The sequence below is a fragment of the Sander vitreus genome, chromosome 17 (genome assembly GCF_031162955.1).
Source record: "Sander vitreus isolate 19-12246 chromosome 17, sanVit1, whole genome shotgun sequence".
In the NCBI taxonomy this organism is placed as follows: domain Eukaryota; kingdom Metazoa; phylum Chordata; class Actinopteri; order Perciformes; family Percidae; genus Sander; species Sander vitreus.
The window spans coordinates 8,548,603-8,562,823 of record NC_135871.1 but is presented as its reverse complement, the minus strand read 5'-3'; the positions used below and the strand labels follow the sequence as shown (position 1 = coordinate 8,562,823).

The 14,221-nt window shown below is 39.8% G+C and overlaps 2 protein-coding genes, 1 long non-coding RNA gene and 1 other non-coding gene across 5 annotated transcripts in view; 2 read left to right on the top strand and 2 right to left on the bottom strand.

Moving 5' to 3' along the window:
* Positions 1-945: 945 nt before the first annotated feature.
* LOC144532865 (transmembrane protein 229B-like) lies at positions 946-2,764 on the bottom strand. The gene is made up of 2 exons (XM_078273803.1): positions 2,713-2,764; positions 946-1,486 (listed from the first exon to the last, which is right to left on the bottom strand). The coding sequence occupies exons 1-2, from the start codon at positions 2,762-2,764 to the stop codon at positions 996-998; spliced, it is 543 nt and encodes a 180-aa protein (XP_078129929.1). The 3' UTR covers positions 946-995.
* Positions 2,765-7,888: 5,124 nt separating this feature from the next.
* hcar1-3 (hydroxycarboxylic acid receptor 1-3) lies at positions 7,889-10,198 on the top strand. The gene is made up of 2 exons (XM_078272777.1): positions 7,889-8,025; positions 8,370-10,198. Exon 2 carries the CDS (start codon positions 8,443-8,445, stop codon positions 9,433-9,435), a length of 993 nt encoding a protein of 330 aa, XP_078128903.1. The 5' UTR covers positions 7,889-8,025; positions 8,370-8,442; the 3' UTR covers positions 9,436-10,198.
* Positions 10,199-11,028: 830 nt separating this feature from the next.
* LOC144532173 (uncharacterized) overlaps positions 11,029-14,221 on the bottom strand; it is a 10,258-nt gene continuing 7,065 nt past the window's right edge. For both annotated transcript variants that reach the window (XR_013503313.1, XR_013503312.1), the window contains one exon: positions 11,029-11,261. This is a non-coding gene — a long non-coding RNA (uncharacterized LOC144532173). The remainder of the gene's footprint in view (positions 11,262-14,221) is intronic.
* Positions 12,679-12,772, top strand: trnai-uau (transfer RNA isoleucine (anticodon UAU)). The gene is made up of 2 exons: positions 12,679-12,716; positions 12,737-12,772. It is a non-coding gene; the product is annotated as a tRNA-Ile (tRNA).

The following is a 14,221-nucleotide window of genomic DNA, read 5'->3' as shown; positions in this document are numbered from 1 at the left end:
CCAGGTCTGTGGATCATCTTGAGTAACCAGGTCATGATATCTGGCAAGAGACATGGCTTTTGAGTTTTTCAAATGCATTTCATTGGCGCTTTGAGCACCAGAAGCCAGAGTCCCATCTGGTTTCATTATATTGAAGAGAAGGCAGACAACATCTCAACACTAAAACAATCTAGATTGATAAATAGCACTACAGGTAAAAGGAAAAATATGTATTTTTGATTTTGGGATGAACTGGCTCTTTAAGAAAATTGTTGGACTCGGGAGGTGATTAGCTTAGCTTATCTTAACATAAAGACTGAAAGCAGTGGGAAACAGCTAGCCTGGCTTGGTCCAAAGTTAAAAAAATATTCCATACTAACCCAACTAACCCATGTATCTAATTTGTTTCATTTATTCACAAATAGAAATGTTAAAATTACAATTTGTAGTTTTACGGGGAGTTATGTGCTGGAATAATTTCTTGGGGACTAGCAGAGGGATGCAGTGACAGGCAACAAGCGGATACTCCAGGAAGTCATTATGTTTAGCTAAGTAATAGTCTAGCACAAAAATCCTGTAAAACCCCAACTTGCTGTTTTTACACAAGCTAGCTCTTTCTCTAGTCTCTGTGCTAAGCTAAGCTAACGGTCTCCTGGCTGCTTCATTTTTAACACATCTGAGAGTGGTGTCCATCTTCATATCTAACTCTTAGTAAAAAAGCTAATTAACTTTTTCCCCCCAAATTGCTACACTATTTTTTAAAAGCTGTCACACAGTCAGTTACATGATGCTACCAAAACAGTTTTGCTAACATACAATAGGCCTTTCAGTCAGTGAGGGGAAAAAAACACTGACAGATTTAACTGAAAAAGTTGTCAGATTTAATGACACGGCTCAGTGAGATCCATATGCATTTTAACATCAAAATGTCAAAAACTCACAATAGTGTGGTGTTGTTCTTAAAAACAATGTCCATAAATGCTTTGCTTTTGGAAGCCCAGTTTTCCAGATTGATATCAGTTCAGCTGTGCCAGTCTTATCCTCAGAGTGTTCCTGATCACATGTTGCTCAGCTATAAATGCTGCCACAGTCCAGGGCAGTGCATACTCCAGAGTCACCAGTCCCCCCAGGTTGTACCTATAACCAGAGTAGTCCCAGGGACAGGCCCCCAGCAGCCTCAGCCCCGCCCCCCAGCTGAACTCCCATAGGTAGATGAACACGGTGTAGGCCGTCAGACGCACTGGCAGTGGGAGATGCTGAGCCAGCAGCCGGGCACTCAGGATCTCTAAGAGGTAGATAGCGATGGCGTACATAGGCAGCGCCCACAGGCTGCTGTGACCTGCCAGCCTCCTGTCCTGGGTGCTGCACCAGTCCCAAACCGCAGTGAAGGCCACCTCACAGAGGCAGCCATGCAGTCCGTACACATAGAGACGAGCTGCAGCAGAGAGAGGACGACTTGAGACGCTCCCACGTGATGCTGCTGTGGCTCCATCTTCAACACCAGTCCCTGTCACAAAGGAACTGTAATTACAGTATGTGTTTTGACCTATTTGGAGATTTCTGTTTAGAAGATATACAAAATGTGGCAAAAATGAGATGTTTGGTGCTCCCTGGTAGCTCACCTGGTTGAGCATGGGCCCCATGTACAAAGGCTCAGTCCTTACCGCAGCGGCTTGAGTCCGACCCCCCGGCCCTTTGCTGCACGTCATTCACCCTCTCTCTCCCCCCTTTCCTGTCTTCAGCTGTCCTTTTAAATAAAGGCCAGAAAAAGCCCAAAAAACTGTGTGACATGACACTGTCATGAACGTGTCATAAACATTATAAACAAGTGATAAACGTTTATGACTTAACGCTTTTTTTAATGAGTGTCATTCGGTTTTTGTCATGACAAGTTATGGTTAGGGTTAGGGTTAGGGTTCATGTGTCACTCTTATGTAGATACCTTCAAGTAAAGTGTTATTTACTGCAACAATTGCAATAATGAGGAAAGTTACAACTATTGGATTATGGGCGTGTTGTATCTGCCATTTTGCTTACTGAGAGTTGTGTTAGTGACACTGCTAATCGTAAAATTCTCCAGTCTAAACAATTCATCTTACATTTTTATTTCAATTGCGTTTCAATGGGTAGAATAAACCAATCACTTTATAGAGACACCCAGTGTTTCCTGTGAATCTATCATCTGTTGCAGCATTTGTTTTAGCCATGATCTTCATTTAAAAAATAATATAAAAATTATATTATAATGTTATTACAATTAATATGTATATAATATATATAGTATGTTTTGACAGGTTATATTTTTTCTTGGAGGAACTCATCTTTTTTCTGGATTTTCTTCGCCACATTACAAAACCTGCAGTGCGTATACAGTCCCGCTTGGTTCCTCCGCCACAGGACACACAGCACAGTGTAAATGGTCTAATGTGGATTAACAGGCTAATAGCCCAGTTTAGCAAGTTAAAACCTTGGACAAACTTCAACTGGTTTTCACTCTGCACTACAACGAAGCCATTACAAAATCAACTTGGTGACCGCCCCTGTCATTGAATTATTCTTCCTCAAAACAAAGTCAAGTCAACAATGGTCTCACAATAGCAATATAATAGTCCAACACATCACTTGGCTGACTTTAACTGAGATCAGGATGCAGTGACAATAAATGCAATGCCTCAAAGTGTTGCCTTGTACAATTACAAATCAAAATACACAATAAACAGAAATATTTCTCACCTTGGTCATTACTACCTTGTGTTCTCCTCGCGTTTAGCTTTCTCGCCTCCATCACTGGGCAGCATATGGGTTACTGTGCTTTTGTAATCCCTCTGCTTCCCTATGCTGTGTGTGTGTGTGTGTGTGTGTGTGTGTGTACGTGTGGATCTTGGGCTAAACATTAAGCGGCTCCATGTTATCAGTGATGTCACTGTCACCGGCTGAGGTCGCGAACCAAGGGAGAGACCTAGGAAGCAAACCTGGACTTCCTGAGGAACAAATGTAGTGTGTATATAGTACCGATAAAAGTATTGATCTCAGAGTGTGAGACTGTGGCTATGTGAATAGTTTCATTTAAGCATACAGTAAGCAAATGTGTTGATGTGTGTTTAAGTAGGGCAGACTTGGAGTTATCAGTGAAACACAGAAGAGCTGGGTGTGTCAGGGAAGCTGCCCAGGCAATACGCATATTAATAGACGACAGAACCGACTGTAAATACCTTTTTTGCATTTAACATTTACAGTGCATCAACATTTTCTGTATATTTTCTTTTAAATTTTGGTTTCCAACCTGAATTTTGCATAATTTGGACATTTGCAAGGTCATATTTCAGACAAAATATAATTTCTGCCAGATTAATATTTGTATATCATATTTCAGATTTACCTTTGATGTTATATTTGTTTGTCTTGTGAAAGATTTCATATTTTCTGGCATTAAAATAAAAAAAATTCGAGACTAAACTTATTCAAAAGGTTCTTAAGGTTATTTTTGGAGTTATAAATAACACACACATCATATTAGTGAGTGATATGTTCAGATTGCAAAGTTAGGTCTGCATGTTAAGATATGTGACTGACAGGCAGTTAGGACATTTATACCTTGTAAAGATTATTAGTCATTCATCTGCCATCATAAAAATGACTAACTAGAATTGACTCACTTAGCACTAACGGCAAGACTAAAAGCTGTCAACACACACACATAAACACATTTATAAATATGGATGCAGAGCGTAAAATGTAACCATAAAGTGTCCCTGGGAGCAGATGTCAGTCCTGACATGGTGCCACTGCTGGGTCCTGTGTGTTTGCTTTGTGTGTACTCTAATAAAACAGTTGGATGAATGGCGGACCCCCAGATCAGAGTCCAGTGATTCTAGCAAACACACCTTTGGGTCTGTGAAGGGTGACTGCATGGCTGTATGGGAGTCAATGACCATAAAGTTATCGAGCTGACAAAGGTTGGACTCTTCACACAGTGGTGACCTGGGCTGAGTGTGTGTGTGTGTGTGTGTGTGTGTGTGTGTGTGTGTGTTGTGTTGCATAGCGAATTATCACCAAAGAAAATTTGGTTAGGGAAATTAGCATTCTCACTGTCAGGGAGCACAGAGAGCCTCCACTAGTTACTCTTTTCAAGGCGCTTATAATCAATGTTGAGTCGGTCAGGTATGGTAAATTTAACCAACCTAAATTAGATCTAGAAGATTGGAGATGATAAGATGTGATAAGAGAAGATGAGACGAGAGGTGATGAAATGAGAGATAATGAGATGCGATGAGAGAAGATGAGAGGTGAGAAGATGCGAGATAATGAGATGCGATGAGAGAAGATGAGAGGTGAGAAGATGTGAGATAATGAGATGCGATGAGAGAAGATGAGAGGTGAGAAGATGTGAGATAATGAGATGCGATGAGAGAAGATGAGAGGTGAGAAGATGTGAGATAATGAGATGCGATGAGAGAAGATGAGAGGTGAGAAGATGTGAGATAATGAGATGCGATGAGAGAAGATGAGAGATTTGATCAGAATCAGAATCAGCTTTATTTGCCAGGTATGAGAACACATACAAGGAATTTTGCTTTGGATTATACATTGCTCACAATGTGCTTACGCAACAAACAACAAAAACAATATATACACACTATAAACAGATGAGATCTTAGAAGATGGGAGATGGTGAAAGTGGATGAGATGTGATGAGAGAAGATGAAAGATGATGAGATGTGATGAGAGAAGATGAAAGATGAAATGTGATGAGAGAAGATGAAAGACGATGAGATGTGATGAGAGAAGATGAAAGACGATGAGATGTGATGAGAGAAGATGAAAGATGATGAGATTTGATGAAATGACATGACATGAGATTGGATGATAGATAAATAGATAGATATATAGATAGATAGATAGATAGGTAAACAGATAGATAGATGGATAGATAGATAGATAGCTAGATAAGAGTTAGGTGAATATGGGATGAGTCAAGATTAGGTGTCGAGATTGAGATGTCATGACATGAGATGAGTATATACAATATTAGCACAAAGTTAAGATCAATCAATCAATCAATCAATCAATCAATCAATCAATCAATCAGACTTTATTCATATAGCACTTCTCATGCATGAAAATGTAGCAGAAAGTGCTTCATACATCCCCCCCAACACACACCCCAACACAGACACACACACACACACACACACACACACACACACACACACACACACACACACACACACACACACACACACTCCTCACATGTGCAAACACATTATGCTATACATTAACAGAACACTAACCAATCACAGCTTTAGAATAGGCCTATACATAGGTCAAAGGTCAGATTACCTGTTTTGAACAATACACACCTACACACCCACACACACACACACACACACACACACACACACACACACACACACACACACACACACACACACACACACACACACACACACACACACACGCATTGCAATGATTGCACACACAGACATACACCCATAACACACTATCCCTTCCCAGTGGCCCCATAAACCCATCCCTAAAATGACATAAAGTAAGTAGCTGAACCAAACTGAGGTAACGCCATCATAAGTGAGGAAACACCAGAGGCAATAAAATTAAAACCAATAGATAAAATAAATATGTATATATATATATATATATAAATAACAGCTCTAAACAGTGGCTAATACAGTAAGTACATAAACTGTAGATTGTTTAAAATAGTCCATGCAATATAGTGTTAATTCTGTCACCTATTTTTAGTTTTGTCTTAGTCTTAGTCTTGTGCCAAATGTCCTTGTTAGTTTTAGTCATATTTAGTCATTCACATATCTTTTTTTGTTAGTCAAGTCGTCATTTTTGTCTAGTTTTAGTCAAAAGAGAACTCAAGGTATCTTAGTCAAGTTTTAGTCAAAACATTGTAGTCTTTTTTTAAATAAATTATTTCTGAGATTATTTCTGATAACCATTTCAGTCAAATAGTGTTTCACACATCTCAAATATTGGTTAAATGTCATAATTACCTGACAAAATGCATGTTTAATGCAACTTTGTTAAACGTGTCTGGTTTTATATCGAGCCTCTTCCTTCATGCAAATACATAAATAATATAATTGTACACAGACACCAGGGCTCCTGGGCTCTACAGCACGTTGTTTTGTTGCCAGTGGTTGCATACATTACTCCGGCCGTTCTGCAAGCTGTTTAAGAGTGGCTTCACCAGCAGGCTAAGCTTGTCTCCTTCCTCCCTCCCTCCCTCCCTCCCTTCCCTTGTCCGGGGCACATCGCTACATGCTGTAATGGCTTCTCCAGCAGGCTGAACCGGCCTTCCTCTTCCTCCTGGCTGTGATACAATAACTTGAGGTGAAGTAAAGTGAATGGAAGTGAGTTGCACTGAGAGTCAATGGGGTGAGGTGAGAGTACATGAAATGACACGAAATTAGGTAAAACCAAAAGATCAGTCAAAATGGGTAGTTCTCTCGACAATAATTTCTGTTTTTTAAATCATGAATTTTCCGAAACAAGAGTTCGGAGTATTCGGCCTTCTTGGAGACCTTGAGTGGAGTCCTGCATGGGGCTCCAGTCGGGGACTCCATAGTTCTGCTGGGGGACTTCAACGCGCACGTGGGCAATGATGGAGACACATGGAGAGGCGTGATTGGGAGGAACGGCCTCCCTGATCTAAACCAGAGTGGTTGTTTGTTGTTGGACTTCTGTGCTAGTCATGGATTGTCTATAACGAACACCATGTTCGAACATAGGGATGCTCATAAGTGTACTTGGTACCAGAGCACCCTAGGCCAAAGGTCAATGATCGATTTTATAATCGTTTCATCTGATCTGAGGCCGTATGTTTTGGACACTCGGGTGAAGAGAGGGGCGGAGCTGTCAACCGATCACCATCTGGTGGTGAGTTGGGTCAGGGGGTGGGGGAAGACTCTGGACAGACCTGGTAAGCCCAAACGGGTAGTGCGGGTAAATTGAGAACGTCTGGAGGAGGCCCCTGTCCGACAGACTTTCAACTCACACCTCCGGTGGAGCTTTTCGTGCATCCCTGTGGAGGCTGGGGGCATTGAACCCGAGTGGACAATGTTCAAAGTTTCCTCAGGAGGGTAGCTGGCGTCTCCCTTAGAGATAGGGTGAGAAGCTCAGTTATCCGTGAGGAGCTCGGAGTAGAGCCGCTGCTCCTTTGCGTCGAAAGGAGCCAGTTGAGGTGGTTCGGGCATCTGGTAAGGATGCCCCCTGGGCGCCTCCCTAGGGAGGTGTTCCAAGCACGTCCAGCTGGGAGGAGGCCTCGGGGGAGACCCAGGACTAGGTGGAGAGATTATATCTCTAACCTGGCCTGGGAACGCCTCGGGATCCCCCAGTCGGAGCTGGTTAATGTGGCCCGGGAAAGGGAAGTTTGGGGTCCCCTGCTGGAGCTGCTACCCCCGCGACCCGACCCCGGATAAGCGGATGAAGATGGATGGATGGATTAAATCATGAATTTTAATTTATCAACACAACATTCCCTGACAATTTGTATGCCACATAAAGGTACTTTAGTGTAAAACGTTGGACAAGGAAGTGTAACAATATACACTTAATCGTACACTGTGTAGGAATTTCTCCCATCTAGCGGTGAAATTGTATTTTGCATTCAAACGAATAGTGCTCTCTAGTGCTTCGCTTTTTCAAATGCGTGTTGCAACTACGGTAGCCGTTATGGAACAAGAAGCTATGACAACATGTCTTCCAATTTTCGCTTTTTTGGCGACGAGGATAATAAAATACTTACAACAGTACACAGTGTACCTTTAAATGCCAGATGTAATCTTGTAATTTCCTTTTCCTGAAATCATCATGACTTTCATGCTGTGACAAGCCTGCAGACGAAACCAGCTTTTATACCGCGATAGTGATCTTGTCTCACTAGATCACTATTTAAGCCTGAGCGCTGTACATGTTATTGTCTTCATCTGCTGAATGCGCCAACAAGACAACTCTGACTTCTGACAAAGAGGTTGTTGAGGTTTTTTACAGGGAGCCAAGGATTCCACTGTTCACCTGGTGAGTGCTGGAATTTTAACTTTTTCTGTATTCTGTATTGTACATACTTACATGTAAATACACGACTAAACAGACGTGAGAGCGGTATCAGTATTATTATCTAACTCTTGACAAGAAAGCACATGTATTCACATTTACATATATGCTCATTTGGCAGATGCTTTTGTCCAAAGCAACGTACAAATGAGGTACAATCCAAGCCACAGTAGATCAGATCTTTGAGAATAAGTGCTGCGACACTCAGCTGCATGTATTTTCCATATGGTCAAACCTTTGCTGTAACTATTTGATCTGTGAAATATTAAGGTCTAAATCACTTTTCTCTTTCCTTCTCTCCTCTTTAGAAATTTCAAGAACCTAAGATCTGCTGAAAATAAGGAGCAGTGGGAAAAACCAGAGATCACATTCATACCCAAAATGCATTTGCTGCACAATACCACCGTGGCAATAAATGAAACTAACATGATTTGCTCATCGACCCACCACCTTGGACCTTTGATCCTGTCTGTTGTCATGATCATTGAGATGATTGTGGGCCTGCCAGCAAACATAGTAGCCTTGTGGATTTTCTGTTTCCGCATGAAATGTTGGAAACCACACACTCTCTTCCTCTTTAACCTGGTTCTAGCTGACTTTCTACTTCTCATCAGCGTGCCCTTCCGCATCAATAACTACCTCCGAGGGGACTGCTGGGTGTTTGGACAGGTCTGGTGTCGCATCAACCTCTTCATGCTGGCTGTCAATCGCTCTGCCAGTATTTCATTCATGACAGCTGTGGCACTGCATCGTTACTTTAAAGTGGTCCATCCGCATCACTACATTAGCCATATAACTTTGACTCAGGCGGGTTGGCTCACAGGCCTGATGTGGACTGTTGTGATCGCCCTTCGGATTCCCCTGGTGGCCTACAACCTTCTCTACCACCATGGCAACGTCTCCCTGTGTCGTAGCTTCCACTCCTACAGTGTAACCCCTTTGGGGATAAAGGTACACTACGTGGCCTTCACTGCAGAGTTCTTCCTGCCCTGGTTCTTGTTGCTATTCTGCTCAGCCCAGATTGCCTTCCACCTGCACCAAAGGCGGATGGACAGGCAGAAGAGTGTACGGAGGGCCATGCAGGCAGTATGGGTGATTAGTTTGGTGTTCACCATCTGCTTTATGCCAAGTAACCTCACAGGCTTGGCTGGGATGTACATCAAGTATTTCCACCCCATGGACTGCACGTCTTACAATCTGATCACCCAGCTCTTTGAGATGTGCGTCGGCTTCACCTACATCAACAGTGCTTTGGACCCTATCATCTACTCTTTCTCTAGTTCCATGTTTCGTGATGCCCTCAAGAGCTCACTCAGACACCTAAGCTTTGTGAATAAGAATGTCAGATACGCCAACAACCATTTACAAAAATAATAAAATATCACGTCAATTTATAATGGATAAACTACTCCAGAACTAGGTCGTAGGTTCAACCGCCATTGTTGAAGAGGCTTGAGGGTTAGGGTTAGGATGCTGAACCACTCTGTAGGCAACCCAGAAGCAAAATGGAGGCCAGGACATCCCTACCATTATAAGGCGGTGCAACACCCAAGCCGTTTTGGACACCACCTAACAAATGTAAATTCAATGTGAGCATTTAAATGACTTTCCTCGGATCTAATGATTGTAGTTGGTCCCCAGAGGACTTCTCTAGAAAGGTTTGTCTTTAAGATTTTTGAGTGTTTTTATTTTATTTTATTTTTTATTATCTCCTCTAGCTTTTCCAATGTTATAGACACAGATATGATAATTGTCCATGATGTGGAATTGCCTTTATTTTATTGAATAATGTTACATTTTCTTGAGGGAGGGCCCCAAGCCCTCCGCCAAAAATGTACACCTAAGTCTTCCACAAACATAGGGAAACCACAGGCACGGCTTAAATATTTAAACTGCAGTATATGTATTTAGATTTTAGATTGATGACAGAAATGCTGCAGAGAAGTGTGCTGATAGGTACAGTTCTGTGTTTGCAAGTATTGTCAGTCACTGCATTTTTAGAGGGAGCTTTGCTACTACCATAACATCAGAATATAAAGTGACCAGTGGAGTTTGTGCAAATGTTCAATATTTTATTCAAACTGTATGGTATGGATATCAATGTCAATATAACCAATAAAATGTTTGTTAAATTGTTGCATTGCATCTATTTCTTTCTATAGAGATTATCTACTGATGTTATTGTAAGAAGTATTTAGGATAATGCAGGGATAACAGTAATGTTAAATTAAGGAAAACAATACATAGCTCTTTAAATATAATGATCAATGCTCTCCTAATTGCAATGTGATTTATTGTCATTGTTTAGTTGACAGCTTTATTATATTCAATCTCTCCTCAAATGTGCCCTTCCCATACATACTTTTAGCTGGATTGCTGATGCCTAATGTAACTACAAAACAACAAGTGATTTGTGGGCCTTATTTGATAAACAATGAAAGGAAAGATGATACCAATCCTTGCAAACTGAATAACTGTAATATGTTTGCAAAGACACTTTGCTTTAATACTGTAGATACAGTTACAAACAGTAATTTGCAATCCAAGTTGTGTTTAGACTGATAATCAGATTGAATTGCCATTTTGAAAATGATGTTAGTTATAGATACTCTATAGATCGTAATCTTGGAGAAAATTCTTCTACAAATAAACCAGAGTGTTTTCCCCACATTCCAGAATAGATAGGCAGTGTAGCCAGACCATGCTCCAGCGCTGTGGAGATAGTTCTGACAGTGACTACCAACACCGTTTGCCTTCTGTTTAGAAGAGGAGGATGGCACATCACACTACAAATACTGAATTGAATAGTGTTTTACTTTGAAAATACTAAGGTCTGTCTGTGTTTCCTCGCGTGTCGCAGTGGCTACGAGCACGACATCATTGTCCTTCTCTTTCAAGCCAAGCTTTATAATCAAGGTACAATCTGGCTCATGTGCTGCATTAAAGATAGGAGACCAGACGAGGTAGTAGCATAAAATAGGCATTTATTTACAGGATCCACACTAAGAAACAGAAACATGTATGTCAGTAGTCATATTATAGGTGTGTGGAAACGTCTGTACCAAGCAAAACCAAAATGACAGCTGTGGTGAGGGAAGAGCGAACACTCTTTGGAAAGGTGATGAGCTTTTATGTCCAACCACACCAGGCCCGGGTGTGGCTCATGAAGTTCGAGACGACCCTCTGCCTTGACCCGAATCCTGCAACACAAAGAGCAGCCAGCAAAATAGACACATTTAGTGGAGCAGAGGCGAATTTGCGTAACATAGTATCTACATCTGATTCTATGTTTATTGGTTACTATAACTTGAATAGGTTTTCAAAGCTAGAAGCAAACTAAGTTAGAATGATCTGTCTTTTCCTTTGTTGTCAAAAATGAAGGAAGTTCATTTCAATACCATTAATGATATTCATCATATTTATACATGTAGTGAATTATTAAGAGTGAGGTTTAATTTTGATAGCAACGGATGTACATTTTGTCATGTAGATATTGAATCTCAAGAACATCGTTTGTATAGTTGTCATTTTGTGAAGCTTTTCTGGGACAGAATCCACGAGCATGTAATACCTGTTCTTCAGTATCACATGGCAAAGTTTGGAATTTGAATGCAAAACAAAGTAGAATATTTGCGCAATAATGTTTTTATTATGAACATTTTATAGTCACAAATGTTTTTTTAAGGATACTACAAACGTTGTTGCTTTAAAAAAATGACTTAAAGTCTCAGTCTTTAAAAAAGATGGGAGAAAAGAAGTGTCTTGAGACGCGTTGATTGACTTGAATTATATGTATTGATTAAAACCCCTCCCTCCTATTTCATTTTAGTTAATTTGATCATTTATTTTAATTCATCATAATTTATTTGTACTGTTATTGTTTGTTATTATTTTTTATTATTTTATGTTATTTTATATAGGCCTATTTTATTTATTTGTATGCTGCTAAGAATTATTTGTAAAATCTTAAGTGATGAAAAAATTCTTGTTTTGTATTTGAAAGGCATTGAATGTCCCGTCCTACTCTGCCTTACTCTGCCTCTGATTGTCTTCCCCTTGTACCCTAACCCTAACCCTAACAATACCAATCTCACTCGTTATGCCTAAACCTAACCAAAGATCCTCTGGTTCTAAACCGTCTCTGACCTAACTAATCCAACCAATGAAGGCAACGAGTACTAACCAATCAGAGGCAGAGTAGGGCGGGACATTCCCTCGCCATCCTAGGAAGTATGTCGTCACGGTCGTCACAATCAGCGGAGAGTAGCGCTGAATGACGCTGGAGTGAAATGAAACTACTACTACTACATTATTTCGCAATTAATTGGAATGTTGTTCTATTATAGCACCGCTCGTATTATTATTGTTAGAATTTGTTCTGCTCTGTGACTCTGCTGACACGATTTATTAGCGCTTCGTGTAACAAACTCTCACTCTTAACTATCATTTCTTCTGCTATTGCCTTTTTGTATGTAGATATTAACGCAAACATAGACGTTTGTGTGGAACTGGTGCAACAGCGTTTTTAAAAAAAACAAGTAAAACTGAGACAAAAAAAAAAAATTATGTCATTTTTGCTGCATGTTTTTAAACCCAACTACGAGGGAAATACAGTGAGCTCCAGTGGCGCAATCGGTTAGCGCGCGGTACTTATATGACAGTACATTGTAGAGCAATGCCGAGGTTGTGAGTTCGAGCCTCACCTGGAGCAATCTTTTAGTGTACAGATACCGAATGTTTTAGGCGAATCTACTTCATTGTATATTACAATTACTAGAAATCATACTCATAACGGAAATATTGTGTCTGTCATTGTGACCAAATGAACTCAACCGCAGTAAGTACAGATGCAGCTACAAATATAAAGCACAAAGGCACTCTTACTAATAAACTGCAAATAAATATAAATTAAAGAAAGACATTTTATATATTTTGGGAGGCAATGGAATATATTACTTGTCATTATTTTCATATCTGAAAACCCACCAAAAAAAAGACATAGGCCTAATACCTAATTTATATTAATATTTTGTGACACATCTGGAAAAAAAAACATCTATAGTAGGTATGGCATGTATGATATGACTCATAGTATTCTTAACAGTACAAACTCTTAAGAGGTATTTAGTATTTCAACTTTACGGAAAACAGGGGGCAGTGTACCTCAATCTCTGCAAAGATCCAGACTTTGAAAGTGTTGTGAAAAGTCACGTCACTCAGGTACTTCCAGTATGCTGACTCTATATTTACATCATATCATTTACAAACAGTTTAAAATGGATATTAAATGTTTGGATAGCAATGATGTATGATGTGTGATTTGATATCCATTCACAAATAAGGATATCAGAATTCACAGCATTCCTATAAAATAATCTTTGAAGAAAATAATTCTTCAAGTCATAGATATTTAAGTCAAGATATTTGTATATTTGCACTGTAAATTTGATATAGACAAAATTCAGTCATTCCATGCCGTCTTTTTTCTGGCTTCAAACTGTTTCCAGGTGACTCAATTTTCGTAGGGACCGATTTATTTAGTTAAAAAAACCCATACCATTCATCTAATATAACATGGTTTAAACCCCATGAGAGGAATGCAAAAAAAATAAATATCTCATGACAGTGATTAGATCATGAGTCAGGGTGACAGAAACGTGTTACAGTAATAATGTTCAATAAATTAGTGACTTGACGTGTCCTACCACTAGGGGTCGTTGTTGCCCACTGTTTGGATGTGCTGGTCTTTTTTTTTTTTCTTTTTTCTTTTTTTTATGTGACTGGCTGTGTCTGCTGTTTGAATGAAAACAGTTGGTCCGTCTTTGCTCTTCCCACTATATGTATTCTGTGTGTGTGTGTGTTCTCATCTCTTACACATGCAGTTACATTTTACACAAGCCCACTTTAAAGATAATAAAGTGGGAACTGCTGCAAGACCTCCACATATGAATGTCTGAATGATTTCTTTTAGGTATGTTAATGAAAATGTGCCTTTTGGAATGTGTCATATGGGTGTTCCTGCATATATATATATATATATATATATATATATATATATATATATATATATATATATATATATATATATATATATATATATATATAGTTGCAGAAGCAAATCTTCATCTTCCCATGCTGCCCTTTGCAACAACAACAAATG